Source organism: Passer montanus, unplaced genomic scaffold (genome assembly GCF_014805655.1).
Source record: "Passer montanus isolate IOZ18808 unplaced genomic scaffold, ASM1480565v1 scaffold8, whole genome shotgun sequence".
NCBI classification, from domain to species: Eukaryota; Metazoa; Chordata; class Aves; order Passeriformes; family Passeridae; genus Passer; species Passer montanus.
In genome coordinates, this window is record NW_024373256.1 from 13,747,631 (window position 1) to 13,760,736 (window position 13,106).

A 13,106-nucleotide genomic window follows, 5' to 3' on the forward strand; every position below is an offset into this window, starting at 1 on the left:
CACGTGCCCGCCGGGGCGGCCGCGGCGCCCCGGGGCTCCATGGGAGTTGTAGTTCCGGCGGGGGCACCGCTTCCCGGAGCGGAACGGAACGGAATGGAATGAGCAGAACCCCGGTGGCGGCGGCCCGAGAGGTTGCGAGGCTCTGCCCCAGCCGGCAGCACGGCCCCACCGCCCCCGGGAACGCGGGGCTCCGGGAACGGCCGGAGCCGACGCTGCTCCAGCTCTCCCGGCACAGAACTCCGCAGAGCAGACGTTCGGGAGAGAGTGTGCTTCGCCTGACGGAGCAGCGCAGCTCGGGCCAAAGCCCTGCCCCGCCGAGGGGCCCCGCGGGCAGGGGCAGCGCTCGGCACCGGCTCCGGCTCACCCCGGCCACGGGCTGTCCCGTGCCCCGCTTCCCCTGCTCTGACTCTGCGCAGGGAACGAGCAGTGCCACCCACTCCCGCTGCCCGCGCTGAGCGGCCCCTGGCCGGCTGTGAGCACTGCAGTGAATGAGCAGGACCGAGATAAACTGGGTTTCTCCAACGCTGGGAGCATTTTAATAGGAACCAGGGCTGTACATCCTCTAGGAGCAGGCGACCTCTGGCTTTGGTCCCACCTCTGGCTGCCAAGACCCCTTTCCCCCTCGGTGGTGCCGCTCCCGAGACGCCCTCCGTGCTGGGTGTGCCATCACCCCGGGAGCATCCAGCTCGGGCCGGGAGCGGCTCCGTGAGCCAGCCGTGACCGCTGTCAGCCCCGTCCGAGGCAGCGCTGGAGGCAGGGACACGCCACGCTCCGCACCCCGCCCCGCAAGGAGGCACCGGCCAGCGTGAGGAGGGGGCCTCGGGGCAGCCCCCGCCCGCTCGCCATTCTGGCCACCTCCCCGGGCAGGAGAGCCCGTCTCCAGAGAGCGAAGCCAGCCAGGTGACCCACAAAATCTTCTCCAGCGCTCAGGTCCGTGTTGGGGCCGTCCTGCCCCCGGCCCAGCACCAGCGAGCCAGCAGCGGGGATTCCATAGCCCTGCTGGAAGCCGGAGCCGGCAGCCAGCAGCCTCCTGTCCACGTAGAAGCGGTACCGGCCCTGGCCGGAGCACCAGGTGAGGCACAGGTGGTGCCATTTGCCGTCCAGGAGCGGCGCCACCGGCAGCTCCCGAAACTGCCCGTGCCCCAGGGTGAAGCGTGCCGAGCCAGGCCGATCCCGGCCGCGGCCGAGCACGGCCAGCTCGCTGCGCCCGCCCTCGGGGGCGTAGGAGAGGAGAGCGCCGAGGCGAGGGGCGGGGGTGGCCAGCCAGGCACAGAGTGACACCGCCCGCAGCCCGCGCTGCGGCCCCAGCGCCAGGACGGCCCCGTGCTCGCCGGAGGCGTTGGGGAAGAGCAGCACGGCACCGGTGCGACAGGCGGGGGATTGGGGCACGGGGGGGCCGTGCCTGGCCTCTCCCGGCTGCCGGGGGGCCGGGGGCTGCTCCTGGCGAGCCGTGGTTACGGTGGGCAGCGCCGCTGCCGCGACCTGGGGTGCTGGTGCCGCATCCCGAGGGCTCTCCTCATCCCCCCCGGGTGCCCCGCCAGGCCCGGCAGCAGCCGGCAGCCAGAGCCCTTCGTGCTGCCGGGGCCCGGGGGTGCTGCGGGCACCCTTCTGCCGCTCCAGCTGCCTGCCCCGGCTGCGGGCGGCGTCTGCCACACCGGGCGCTGCGGTGCCAGCCTCCGCCGGTGCGGCCGAAGGGTGGGTGAGCAGGGGCTGTGGGCTCAGGGCACCCACCGTCCCCTCCAGCCGCTTCAGCCTGCGCCGCAGCCGCCGGCCGGCAGCGGCCAGGCGGGCCAGCTCCGCAGCCAGGGCGGCCCGGGCAGCGTCGGCCGCCTCCGCCTGCTCCGCCAGCGCCTGGAAACGCCCGTCGATGTTGTAGGAGATGTTGTAGTTGCTGGCGATGCTCTGGAGATGGTTCAGTGTCACCTCCTGGAGCCGGAGAAACTGCAAGGGAGTGGGATGGAGTGGGGAGAACCCACCCGTGCCGAGTCCCCACCCAAAATGCCGGGTGTCCCTGGCACAGGCTGGGCAGCACCCCCTCCCTGCCCGGGCACCCACCTGCTCCTCCAGGCGCCGCAGCCGCAGGAGCAGCGGCCCGGGGCGGGCCGGGGGCCCCGATGCCCGGGTCAGGCCGCCCTGCAGGGCGGCTGCGAGGACCAGGCAGAGGGACAGCGCCATGCCCGCCATCCCGCTGCCCGACGCTTTCTGCCCGCACGGCAAGGCCGGCCCTGCCCCCGTGCTGTCCCCCCGGGCGGCCTCCACCGCTGATGGGATCCGCAGCCGCCGCTGGCACGGCGCAGCCCCGGGGCTCCCAGCGCCGAGGCCCCGGGCCAGGCTCTGCGGGGGCGGCTGGCCCCGAGCCCCCGGGCTCCGCGTCCCGCGGCGGGGCCGGGCCGGGGCCATTCGGCTGGGAGGTGGGAAAGGGGTGGGGGGATCCCGGGAACACGGATGGATGCGGGGCAGGTGGGACGGAGTGGTCAGTGCCGGCAGGACAGGACAGGACAGGGGAGACGGTCAGGACAGAACAGGACAGGACAGGGCAGGTCGGATGGAGCGGTCAGACAGGGAAGGACAGGACAGGGGAGACGGTCAGGACAGAACAGAACAGGGCAGGACAGGGCAGGTCGGATGGAGCGGTCAGACAGGGAAGGACAGGACAGGGGAGGGCAGGTCAGGACAGCCAGGGCAGGGCAGGACAGGGCAGAGCAGACAGGACAGGTCGCACGGAGCGGGCAGTGCCGGCAGGACAGACAGGGCAGGACAGACGGACAGGACAGACAACAGACAGGACAGGTCGCACGGAGCCGGCAGTGCCGGCAGTGCAGACAGGACAGACAGACAGACAGGACAGGTCGCACGGAGCCGACAGTGCCGGCAGGACAGACAGAACAGGACAGACAGGACAGGACAAACAGGACAGGACGGACAGACAGACAGACAGGACAGGTCGCACGGAGCAGGCAGTGCCGGCAGGACAGACAGAACAGGACAGACAGGACGGGACAAACAGGACAGGATGGACAGACAGACAGGACAGGTCGCACGGAGCAGTCAGTGCCGGCAGGACAGACAGACAGGACAGACAGACAGGTCGCACGGAGCGGGCAGTGCCGGCAGGACAGACAGGGCAGGACAGACGGACAGGACAGACAACAGACAGGACAGGTCGCACGGAGCCGGCAGTGCCGGCAGTGCGGACAGGACAGACAGACAGACAGGACAGGTCGCACGGAGCGGGCAGTGCCGGCAGTGCAGGCAGGACAGACAGACGGACAGGACAGACAGACAGACAGACAGGTCGCACGGAGCGGGCAGTGGAGGGCGGTGCGGCAGGGCCGCCACCAGGGGGCAGCACGTGCGCGCAGCAGTGCCCAGGTGGGCGGAGCGCTGGGAGTGGGCGTGGCCTAAACGCGGAGCAGCGGGGCCCCGCCCTCCCCTGGGCCCCGCCCCGTACCCTTGAGCCCGGCACAAGATGGCGGCCGCGACCCTCGCCCGCCGCATCGGCGGCTCAGGTGTGCCCGGACCCTGCCCCGACCGCTCCCTGCGCCGGGCTCGGCGTGTCCCCGAGCCCCGCTGCCTCTCTGTGCCCGTCCCTTACCGTCAGCGTGTTCCACGTGTCCCCCTGCCGCGGGTTGGGGTGTCCCTGTTTCCTCCCTGAGCGGGTCGGGGTGTCCCCGTGTCCCGCCGTGTCCGCGCACAGCGGTTTTGGGGAGCGCACCCCACGCCTGTGGGGGCTGTGCTCTTCCCGTCCTCACCTGTCTGTGTCCCGCAGGTGTGCTGCCCCTGTGCTGCCGCCTCCCAGCGTGGGACAGGGCCCCCCGGCCGGCCCCCAGCCCCCCGCAGCCCCCAGGCCTCCCGCTGGCCCCGTGCCGTCCCTTCAGCAACAACAGGATCCAGGTGGAGCTGGACGAGAGCTCAGGTACGGCGGTGGCACCTCTGCGGTGTCACCCTCAACCCACGGGCACTGTGGGGCACAGGCAGGGTCCCCTCTGCCCCTGTCCCCTGTGTGTGTGGCTCTGGGCATGGAAAGTCACCAAAGCCCCAGGCGTTGGAGCTGCAGCTGCTTTGGAGGCTCAGGGAGAAGTGTTTGGGCTTGGGAGTCTCACCAGTTTTGGGCACTGGTTGGTGCTACAGACAAATCCTGGCTGTCATTGTCCCTGCCTGTGCATTGTCCCCTCTCTGGGGGTCCCTGGTTTGGGCACCTGGTAACGTGGCAGGGCTCCATCAGGGAAGAGCTGTTGGGAATTGCTGTGACCTGGCTACCAGGAACAGCTGTCACGTGCCCATGTCCCTGCACTGAACAAAGGCACCCAGGCCTCTTCCTGTGGCTTCCCAGGTCCTGCTTTCAGGTGCCTGGTGTGTCCTCGTGCTGTTCCCAGCTGGGCACAGCTGCAGCACCCAGGATAAGCACTCGGGGAGAGCCCTTTGGGAAGGGTAGTGCAGTGTGGGCAGGAACAAGGGTGCAGAGCCCTTCCCGTGGTGCTGACAGGCTCACAGCAGGTGTGTGACCCCCTGCACACAGGCTGTTTGCTGACAGAGGCTGCGGGCTCGACCTTCCCCACCGAGCCCAGAGAGAAGGGAACTGCTGGGCACTGTGACCCAGAAGGTGGCTGGGCTTTGGGACACACAGGGGGCCACCACACAGGGCCTGGCCTGTGCTCCAGTCCACCACCCGCTGAGTGACCCTGGCTGTGGGTGGGTCTGGGCAAAGACAGGACCTTGCTCTTGGCTCTGCTGCTCTGGAAACTGTTAAACAGCCAGGAGTGCTGTTGAGTGGGAGTGGGAAGACAGTTTGGTGAGGGAAGCAGGGCAGTGTGAACTGCTGTGGGGAGATGTCTGACGTTGCTGTGCTTACCCTGCACAGGTGTTGCCATGATGAAGTTCAAGAGTCCCCCAGTCAACAGCCTCAGCCTGGAGTTCCTCACAGAGTTTTCCATAGGCCTGGAGAAGCTGGAGAACAACCGGGCCTGCCGGGGTGTGATCATCACCTCTGTGAGGGTTTGCTCCTGTTTGGGTCGCTGGCTAGGGAGGAGGGGAGGGCACTCTTGGAAGGGCCATGATCTTTCTTCTGTGCCCCTTTCTAGCAGAGGTGTTGTGCTTTGTCATGAAAATCAAATCTGCTTATCTGCCGCCTGACACATCCTGTGATACCTCCTGGCTCACCCACAGGGCGCTGCTGGGAGTGTAGAGTGGGGACAAGGTGGTGCTGGCAATGGGACAGGACAGGTTTTGTGCTGTGTGGCTGATGTACTCACACAGGGACCCTGACCCCGTCCTGCTTGTGTTGCAAGAGAGGCCCAGCACTGCATGCCAGGGTAATGGGATAATCCAGGCAGTGGGAGCACTGGGGGGATATTTTCAGAACCCAAAAGACCCTGATTTATAGCACATATTCATCACTTTGCCTTCCTCCAACTGCCAGGCCAAGAGCTAAAGGATCCTTCCTTCCCTGGGACTCTCAGTGACCTCTGTCTTTTCCCAATTCCAGGCTGTTCCCAAAATATTCTCCTCTGGCCTGGACATCACGGAGATGTGTGGGAAGAGCACAGAGCACTACACCGAGTTCTGGAGAGCCGTGCAGGAGATGTGGCTCCGGCTCTACGGCTCCAACATGGTCACAGTGGCTGCAGTCAACGTACGTCCTTTGGGCCCTCCTCCTCAGGGTGGCATTGTCACCTGCTGTGGGCTGTGTGGGCAGGGACAGCTGAAAAACCAGGCTGAAATTCATGCAGGGATGTGTCTGTTGGGGTGTTCAGGCAAAACTCGTGTCTGTCGGTTCTGTGGGAAGGCATGGGAGCGTGGGATGCTGCAGGCTCTGTGTAAGCTGCAGGCACTGCTGGGTTACACTTCAGCATTTCCAGCAGGTTCTGCTCCTCCAGCTGGGGTTCTTGGCCAGCAGGGAAGTGCTGCTGGAGTCTCTGTGTCCATGGATGGGTCGTTACATTTTTTGGTGTCTTGTTTTCATTTTCCAGGGCGGTGCTGCCCTGGCAGCTCACAGTGGTGTCTGTCCACAGCCCCCCACTGAAGGCACTTGGGTTTTCTCTCAGGCATCCTGTGCGGGGCTGAGCAGCACTGAGCCATGGAAAAGATGGTCACAAATGGAAGGGAAATCTTCCTTATGAGGGGGGTGAGGCCCTAGAACATGTTGCCCAGAGAAGCTGTGGCTGCTCCATCCCTGAAAGTGTCCAAGGCCAGGCTGGATGGAGTTCTGAGCAACCTGATCTAGTGGAAAGTGTCCCTGCCTGTAGCAGGGGGCTGGGAATGAATTGGGCTTTAAGGTGCCTTCCAACCCAAACCCTCCTGTGGTTCTATAAAACCCTGATAAGCATCAGAAATCTTCTTTAGGACTGTTTGGAATCAGGTGGTGAGCAATCTGGGGGACATCTGCTCTGTGTTCCTGGTGTCTTCTGTGCTCTGGAGTGATCAGCAAGGCTGGGGGGTGTTTGTAACCATGTCCTGGACTCACTCTGTCCTTCTCTCTGCCAGGGGTCCAGCCCGGCCGGGGGCTGCCTTATTGCCCTGTCGTGTGACTACAGGATCATGGCAGAGAACCCCAAATTCAGCATTGGCCTGAACGAAGCCCAGCTGGGCATTGTGGCTCCCTTCTGGTAGGCCAGTGCCTCCCTATTATAATATCATGTGTAGATCTCTAGAAAGAATTAATCTTCAAGGGGTTAATTAGTTCAGCTGGTCACAGCAGTGTGGTTTGTGTGTCAGGGGTCAGGTATTTGCAGCTGCAGGAGATGACACCTCATTTCTGCCCTGTCCTGCAGGTATCTGGAAAGCTTTCAGGCTGCAGAATGTGCTCACATCCTGCACCAAGGACCTCAGTTCTGGCCCTGAAATTAACTCCAGAACTAGTGCTGGGAGATCTCATGGGACAGGCTCAGTCTGGAATAGGTTTTTCTCTGGATACTCACAGTGTACCTGCAAAACCCCATCATGTGGAGATGTCTGAAAGCACAGGGACACTAAATACTGACACCCAGGCCCTTGTTTGCCCTAGGAATGAATAAATGTACTGTTGGGAAGGAGCTTTCAGTCACAGCAAGTGGGTACCCACAGGCACTGAGAGTACAAAGAGCAGCTTTTTTACAGAGGAAACAACTCTCTTGGGGTACTACCAAAAATGGCTCTTCTCACACCATTTTCACATCGTGACTGAGCCCACAGCTGCTGTTCAGAGCACTGAGCCTGAGGAGTGGGACCAGAGTGCTGTCAGCTCTTGATGAGAGCAGCTGACAGCAGGGGTGAGCTGCCCCTGAGCATGGCTTTCCCTCCCGTCTCTTGCAGGTTTAAGGACACGTTTGTGAATGTTGTGGGACACCGAATTGCTGAGCGCTCCCTCCAGCTGGGCTCCCTCCACCCTGCACCTGAGGCCCACAAGCTGGGCCTCGTGGACGAGCTGGTGCCAGAGGAGAAGCTCCTGGAGAAGGCTACAGCTGTCATGGCACAGTGGCTGGCCCTTCCTGGTAAACTTCTGGCAGAAGAGGGGGGGCCTGGTCTGAGTGGGAGGTGCTGGTGACTGGAGCTGTGTGACAGTTTCCATTGAAAGGGGAGGTTTGGATGGCTGGGAGGTAGGAAAGCTCAGCCCAGCAGTCCCAGCAGCCTTGGGCTAAAGGAGAGTGACACTGTGCTAAGGTTCAGGGCACGTGGCTCCAGCTCAGCTCATCCTGCCAGCCCTGCTGAGTCAGTCTGGAGGTGTCTGAGCTCCACAGACAAACCGAATGTGTGTCTGTCAGTGGAGGTGTTAGCCCAGGAAAGCTGCCGTGGAGCTGAGTGAACAGGCTGGCTGAGAGCTCCTGGGTGGCTGCCAGGCTGCTTTCATGGTCTGAATCAACTCTTGGCACTCTGGATGGCAGTGATGGGGGTGTGGATGAGGACAGACAGCACAGGCACCGTGTGTTTGGGCTGCTCCGTGACTGCAGCACAAGGCTCCTGGGCTGGGAGAGAGCTCTCCACAGGTCTGCCCATGCCACCTCTCCTCCCTGCTGTCCTGGTGTTGGAGTGACACCTCACCCCCCAAACTGGGGAGCATATCTCAGCTGTGCCCTTTCCTGACTTCCAAGAGTCCCATGCAGATCCTTTCCCTAAATCAGAGCTGTGTCTGGGTGGAGGTGGCTTCAGCACCCAGGTGCTGGAGCAATCCAGGGTTCCCAGTGTGTGGATGGAGAGGGTCAGTCCTCATTTCATTGTCACAAAGTGTGTGAATAAAACATCTGTGCAGCAGATGTGCTGCCACATCACTGCACCTAGCTCTGTGAGGGTGTGAGCAGATATGTGCTCAAGGCCTCAGGCAGCTCCACCAGCCCCTGCTGCTCCAGGGGAATGATGTGGAATGGCACAGGCCCAGGGATGAGCTTGAGGGAAGTGTTGCTGGCTTTTGTACAGCATAGTTGGCAGGAGCAGACTGTCTTGCAGGGATTGAAGGAATTGGTTCAGCTTAGAGCCACAGCAGTTTCAAATAAGGAATGTTGTTTGGTTGCTGGTATGTATTAGAGGTGGATATTGGGCTCTGGAGGGTACAGAAAGAATGAAGTACACAACTTTTTGTTGTCTTTGCCAGTAGATCAGTCATTTCCCCACTGAGCAGTACAACCATAATTTATTGTATGAGAATTTATCCAGTTCAGCTCCCAGCTGATGGGTTTTTCTTACCCCTTTCCCTGCTGCTTTCAAGAGCACTTTGCTGTGTGAACTATCCCATTAGACCTGCATTTGGTGGCATTGAGAGCTGGTCAGGGGTGAGAACAGGGCGTGTTCCTCATCCTTGCTGTCCTGTCTGCAGACCATGCCCGCCAGATCACCAAGACCATGATGAGGAAGGCGGTGTTGGACCGCCTGGTAGCTCACCGGGAGGAAGACATCAAGAACTTCGTCAGCTTCGTCTCAAAGGAGTCCATCCAGAAGTCCCTTCGCATGTACATGGAGATGCTGAAGAAGAGGAAGAGCTGAGGATCCAGCTGGTCCCTGGGAGGTCGAGTCACCCTCTGAAATGCTGCAGTAGCTGTTGGTCTCACAGCGAAGCCACCTGCAGTGCCAGCAGTTGGTGACGTGCCACCTGCTCCCACGGCCACCCAGCTGCCCCTTCCCTTTGTGCCCGTAGAGTGCCTGACACCACTGCTGCCTTCCCCAAGGGCAGGGAGAGCCCCCCCAGCCCCCCGAGGAATGGACAGGGACAGGGTCTCAACACGCTGTGGTCTGAGCCTGATGGTCCTTGGATGTCCTCCCTCCTGTCCAACAGTTAATCGTGAAATGAGGTTTGTCAATAAATCTTCAATGAGGTAGGAGATGGATGCTTTGTTCCATGGCTTGTCTGTGGTCACAGTGTCCTGGCTGGTGGCCTGTCTCCAGGCTCTGGTTCATGGTGGGCTGGGGGTGTGGGCACAGCCAGCTGCCATCCTTCTCCAGACTGGATCTGGGGCAGCCCAGGCACATGGCTTGTGGATGGGGCTGAGTGGAACACCTTCATGGGGACTGCTGGTGGGAGCTGGAGCTGGATCCTGGTCTGTGGCTGCAGGAGGAGCTCAGGCTGCCAGCTTCACCTCGACTGGGTAGTGGTCACTGACTGCCAGGGCCTGGAAGAAGGCAAGAGGTGGGAGATGTTCAGTGAGCCACTCACCCCTCGCTCTGCTGCTGGGGCTCACAGGGCAGTCCCTTGCCCTGCTAGAACCTTCTGCTTGTTGGAGGGGGCACACTGTCCCCAGCCCCAAGACACTCGACACACAAGGCTCTCATGGAAGGGTGCCCAGGTGTGTCTTGGGTGGGCACTGGCAGGGTGCCCCCTGCCCTCCAAGCCCCCATGTCTCATCTGGGGGCTCTGTGCCAATGATGGGTTGTTGAAGGTTGGCTTTGGCTTGAGTCCTGCCCACAGAAGACAATACAAAACTCTGCCCACCCTGTACATCTCTTCCCAATGGGGACAGGCAGTGACCCCAAATCCCATGTCCTCTTTCCACCTTTGGGTCCCTTGTCACCTTGAGCCCCTCAAAGAGACATGGACAGCTCTGCAGCCTGGGTGGGCCAGCTCAGCTTTGGTGCCTGCTAGAGCCCCAGATGTGTGATCCTGGCTCACCTCCTCCTGGTCCAGCTGGAAAGCACGCTGGAAATTGTAGATACCAGCTGAGTTGGACAGGATGCCTCTCTTCAGCTTGTTGCCACACACCACGATCCTGCAGGGGAGATGTGGGCGGGTGGTGGGTGCCACTCCTGCCCCTGCTGGCAGCGCAGGGCAGGCAGGGGCCGCCGGGGTGCCAGGGAAGGGGGCAGTGGTGGCAGTGCTGACCTGTCATAGGCGCAGTCTGACTTGCCCACGGTGGTGTCGGCGCTGTCGGGGATCAGCCACTTGAAGATGTCGCTGGAGCGCAGGCGGATGGACGGCCAGTCACTGGGCTGGACGTAGGAGCAGTCGGCATTGAAGTCCCCCAGGAACATCATGTTCTGCAGGGGAGATGGGAGATGTGGGTGGTGGGCTGCTCCTGCCACCAGCCCTCCCATGGGACCACCCTGTCACAGGGCAGGAACAGGGTTCTCACCCCACTGCTCCTGCACCAGCTGTGCTCGCCTCGAAGCAGGGTCCCAGTGTGGGTCAAACAGACCCTGGGGCTCAGTGCCCAACCTCTGTGTCCCCCCCAGTGCTGGTGACACTCACATCAGTCCCCCACTTGTCGATGATGGCCAGGTAGACGTCATAGAGCGCATCAATCTCAGCGACAGCATCATGTGGGGCCGAGTGCAGGGGCACCAGCACAAACTCCTTCACTTCTGCCAGGGGAGAGGGATGTCAGCCCCACGGCCACCCCATGCCACAACCCACGGCCACTTGTTCCCCCACTTACTGGTGCTGGGTGCTGAGACCCTCAGGATGAATGGCTCCCGGCTGAAGACATCCTGGGGGTCCTCATATTGGTAGGTGTCCACCACAGACACAACGTCTGTCCTGTGGCAACAAAAGGATGGTGACCCTGGGACTTGGCACAGCCCCTTTGTCTCCTCCATGGTGCTGGTGGCCCTGCAGTGCCATGGCACAGGCAGCAGCACTGCCACCCCATTACCTGTAGATAAACAGGTACATCTCCTTGTAGTTCTCCCGTCCCAGGGGGCCGCTGATCTCGTAGTCATATTGGGATGTGGATGCACTGCAGAGACACAAAGGCAGGACAGTGACGTGGCTGGGACCATCCTGGATTGACTTTGGCATGTCCAGGAGCTGGGTGGCCCCAGGGTTTGCACCAGTGGTCCTGTTCTAGAGTCCCCATGGTTCACTGTGCCCTGGTTGTGGGGTGACATGAGGTATAGCAGCTCTGAAGCCCCAGTGCCTCTCCCCCAGGTGGCTCCTTGGGCACAGCATGACGTGGGGCAGCTCCTGCCACCCTTTCTCTGCAGGGACATTCCTCACCTTCATTTGCAGCAGAGCTAAATTAGGTCAGCGAGCAGCCTGGGGCTCTGCAGCACCAAGCGTCACCCTCCCTGCCCTGGCTGCTTTGTGGCCATGCTGGAGGGGACACGGAAGGGGTGAGGACATGGGCTGGGCACACCTGCTCAGGAGCATGAGCTGCCTTTAGACACGGCAGCAGCAGCTTCCGCATGGTCCCGAGCCGTGCCCTCTCCCAAAACTGGGTCAGCACCCAGGGCTGCCACCCTGCTGTGGCCAGTTTTAGCCCACCTCAGCAGCCCCTCTTCCTCATAAGGTGCCAGAACCACCTCCCTCAATGCATCATCTGCTGCTGTGCCCATCCTGGGGTCCCCTGGCCACTCACAGGGTCTTGGGGTGCAAGGTCTGCCTGTCCCTTCCTCCCCCTCTCTTCCTTCTGCCCTGTCCTGTTGAATTTTGGAGACAGAGCTTGCCAGAGCTGTAGTTCCTTTCCATCCAGCATGCTCTGGTGAGCTTACAGCTTTCAGAAGGGATTTGTATCACTTGTATCCTCATTCCCTTCACTGGGTTATTCCCAGTGTTGTTTTCAGTGCCTCCTCCTTGCCCCAGCATGTTTCTCCTAACGTCCTATTTTTTTTTTCCCCTGAAAATAAACTCTGTGTTGATGGATAACTCATTTTTGCCTCTTATTGCTCAGGCGGCCTGGCTCTCCCTGCTGGCGCTGCCATCCCAGTCCCAGCCCCTCCTGTACCTGTTGAGCTGCTCCATGAGCTCGGTGACGGCGCTGAGGTCGGAGTCGCGCACCTCCTGCACCAGCACCACGTCGTAGCGGCGCAGGACCTGCCAGGCCGAGGGGACAGCTCAGGGTGAGTCTCCCCCCATCCCCAGCCAGGGACATGGCTCCAGCTTCAGCACCATGGGGCTTGCATGTCCCTTGGGGCCAGGGCAGTGTCCCCAGGGAGGCTCAGAGGGGCTCAGGTTGTGCCTGACACCCTGCAAGCCTTCATCCACCCAGGCCATCCCCAGCACTGTGATGCCATCCCATCCTCAGCCACATCCCCGTGTCTCTGACACAGGAGCCTTGCTGGGGTCTGTCCCAGCACACAGCCCACCCCCGCGGTGCACTGGCTGCACTCACGTTGGTGATGATCTCTGCCACTTCCTTGTTGGACATCTTGGTGTCACCAAAGGCCTGGATGTTGAAGGCACCGATGCGCAGCATGGCACTGGCTGGGCACAGGAGAGCCACAGCCAGCAGGGACAATTCCAGTGTCACAGTCCCCATTCTTCCACGATTGATGCTGGGGCACAGGGTTGCAGAGATGGGAGATGAACTCAGAACACTATTTTGAGTTTGGAGTAGAGTTAAAAACCATGTAGATCCTTCCAAAGTCCTGGTGTGTGACAGTGTGTCATGGCGGGCATTGCCCAGAGCAGGCTGCAGAGCTGGTGTGGGCAGTCTGCCAGCTCACCAGTCCCAGAAGAAGATAAATCCTGTCTCACTGTTGTGAGTCTGCCTCTTCCAGCTCCAGGGATCACCCAGCACCACTCCCCCACCAGAATGCCTTCACTGCCACCAGCCCCATCCACCACCGCCAGCATTCCAGGCACCCCAGGCTGTTCCACATCCTTAAACTTCACCACAGCCCCCACTGCTGGGGTAAGGAGCGACTCCTCATCCCATCTTCTCCCAGTTCATCCCAGTCCCACCTGTTTCAGCTGAAGGCACCAAGCC

At 61.7% G+C, this 13,106-nt stretch overlaps 3 protein-coding genes across 3 annotated transcripts; 1 reads left to right on the forward strand and 2 right to left on the reverse strand.

Moving 5' to 3' along the window:
- Positions 1 to 94: 94 nt before the first annotated feature.
- PTX4 (pentraxin 4) lies at positions 95 to 2,471 on the reverse strand. Its single transcript, XM_039732340.1, has 2 exons — positions 2,056 to 2,471; positions 95 to 1,941 (listed from the first exon to the last, which is right to left on the reverse strand). The coding sequence occupies exons 1-2, from the start codon at positions 2,398 to 2,400 to the stop codon at positions 727 to 729; spliced, it is 1,560 nt and encodes a 519-aa protein (XP_039588274.1). The 5' UTR covers positions 2,401 to 2,471; the 3' UTR covers positions 95 to 726.
- Positions 2,472 to 3,393: 922 nt separating this feature from the next.
- Positions 3,394 to 9,287, forward strand: ECI1 (enoyl-CoA delta isomerase 1). Its single transcript, XM_039732391.1, has 7 exons — positions 3,394 to 3,509; positions 3,770 to 3,916; positions 4,862 to 4,989; positions 5,486 to 5,632; positions 6,484 to 6,605; positions 7,291 to 7,469; positions 8,786 to 9,287. Exons 1-7 carry the CDS (start codon positions 3,470 to 3,472, stop codon positions 8,950 to 8,952), a joined length of 930 nt encoding a protein of 309 aa, XP_039588325.1. The 5' UTR covers positions 3,394 to 3,469; the 3' UTR covers positions 8,953 to 9,287.
- On the reverse strand, positions 9,287 to 12,988 carry LOC120513218 (deoxyribonuclease-1-like 2). The gene is given in 8 exon segments (XM_039732394.1): positions 9,287 to 9,575; positions 10,073 to 10,169; positions 10,283 to 10,437; positions 10,649 to 10,767; positions 10,770 to 10,936; positions 11,052 to 11,135; positions 12,123 to 12,211; positions 12,510 to 12,988. Coding segments are annotated over 8 exon segments (909 nt in total). The 5' UTR covers positions 12,657 to 12,988; the 3' UTR covers positions 9,287 to 9,524.
- Between the last annotated feature and the right edge of the window lie 118 nt (positions 12,989 to 13,106).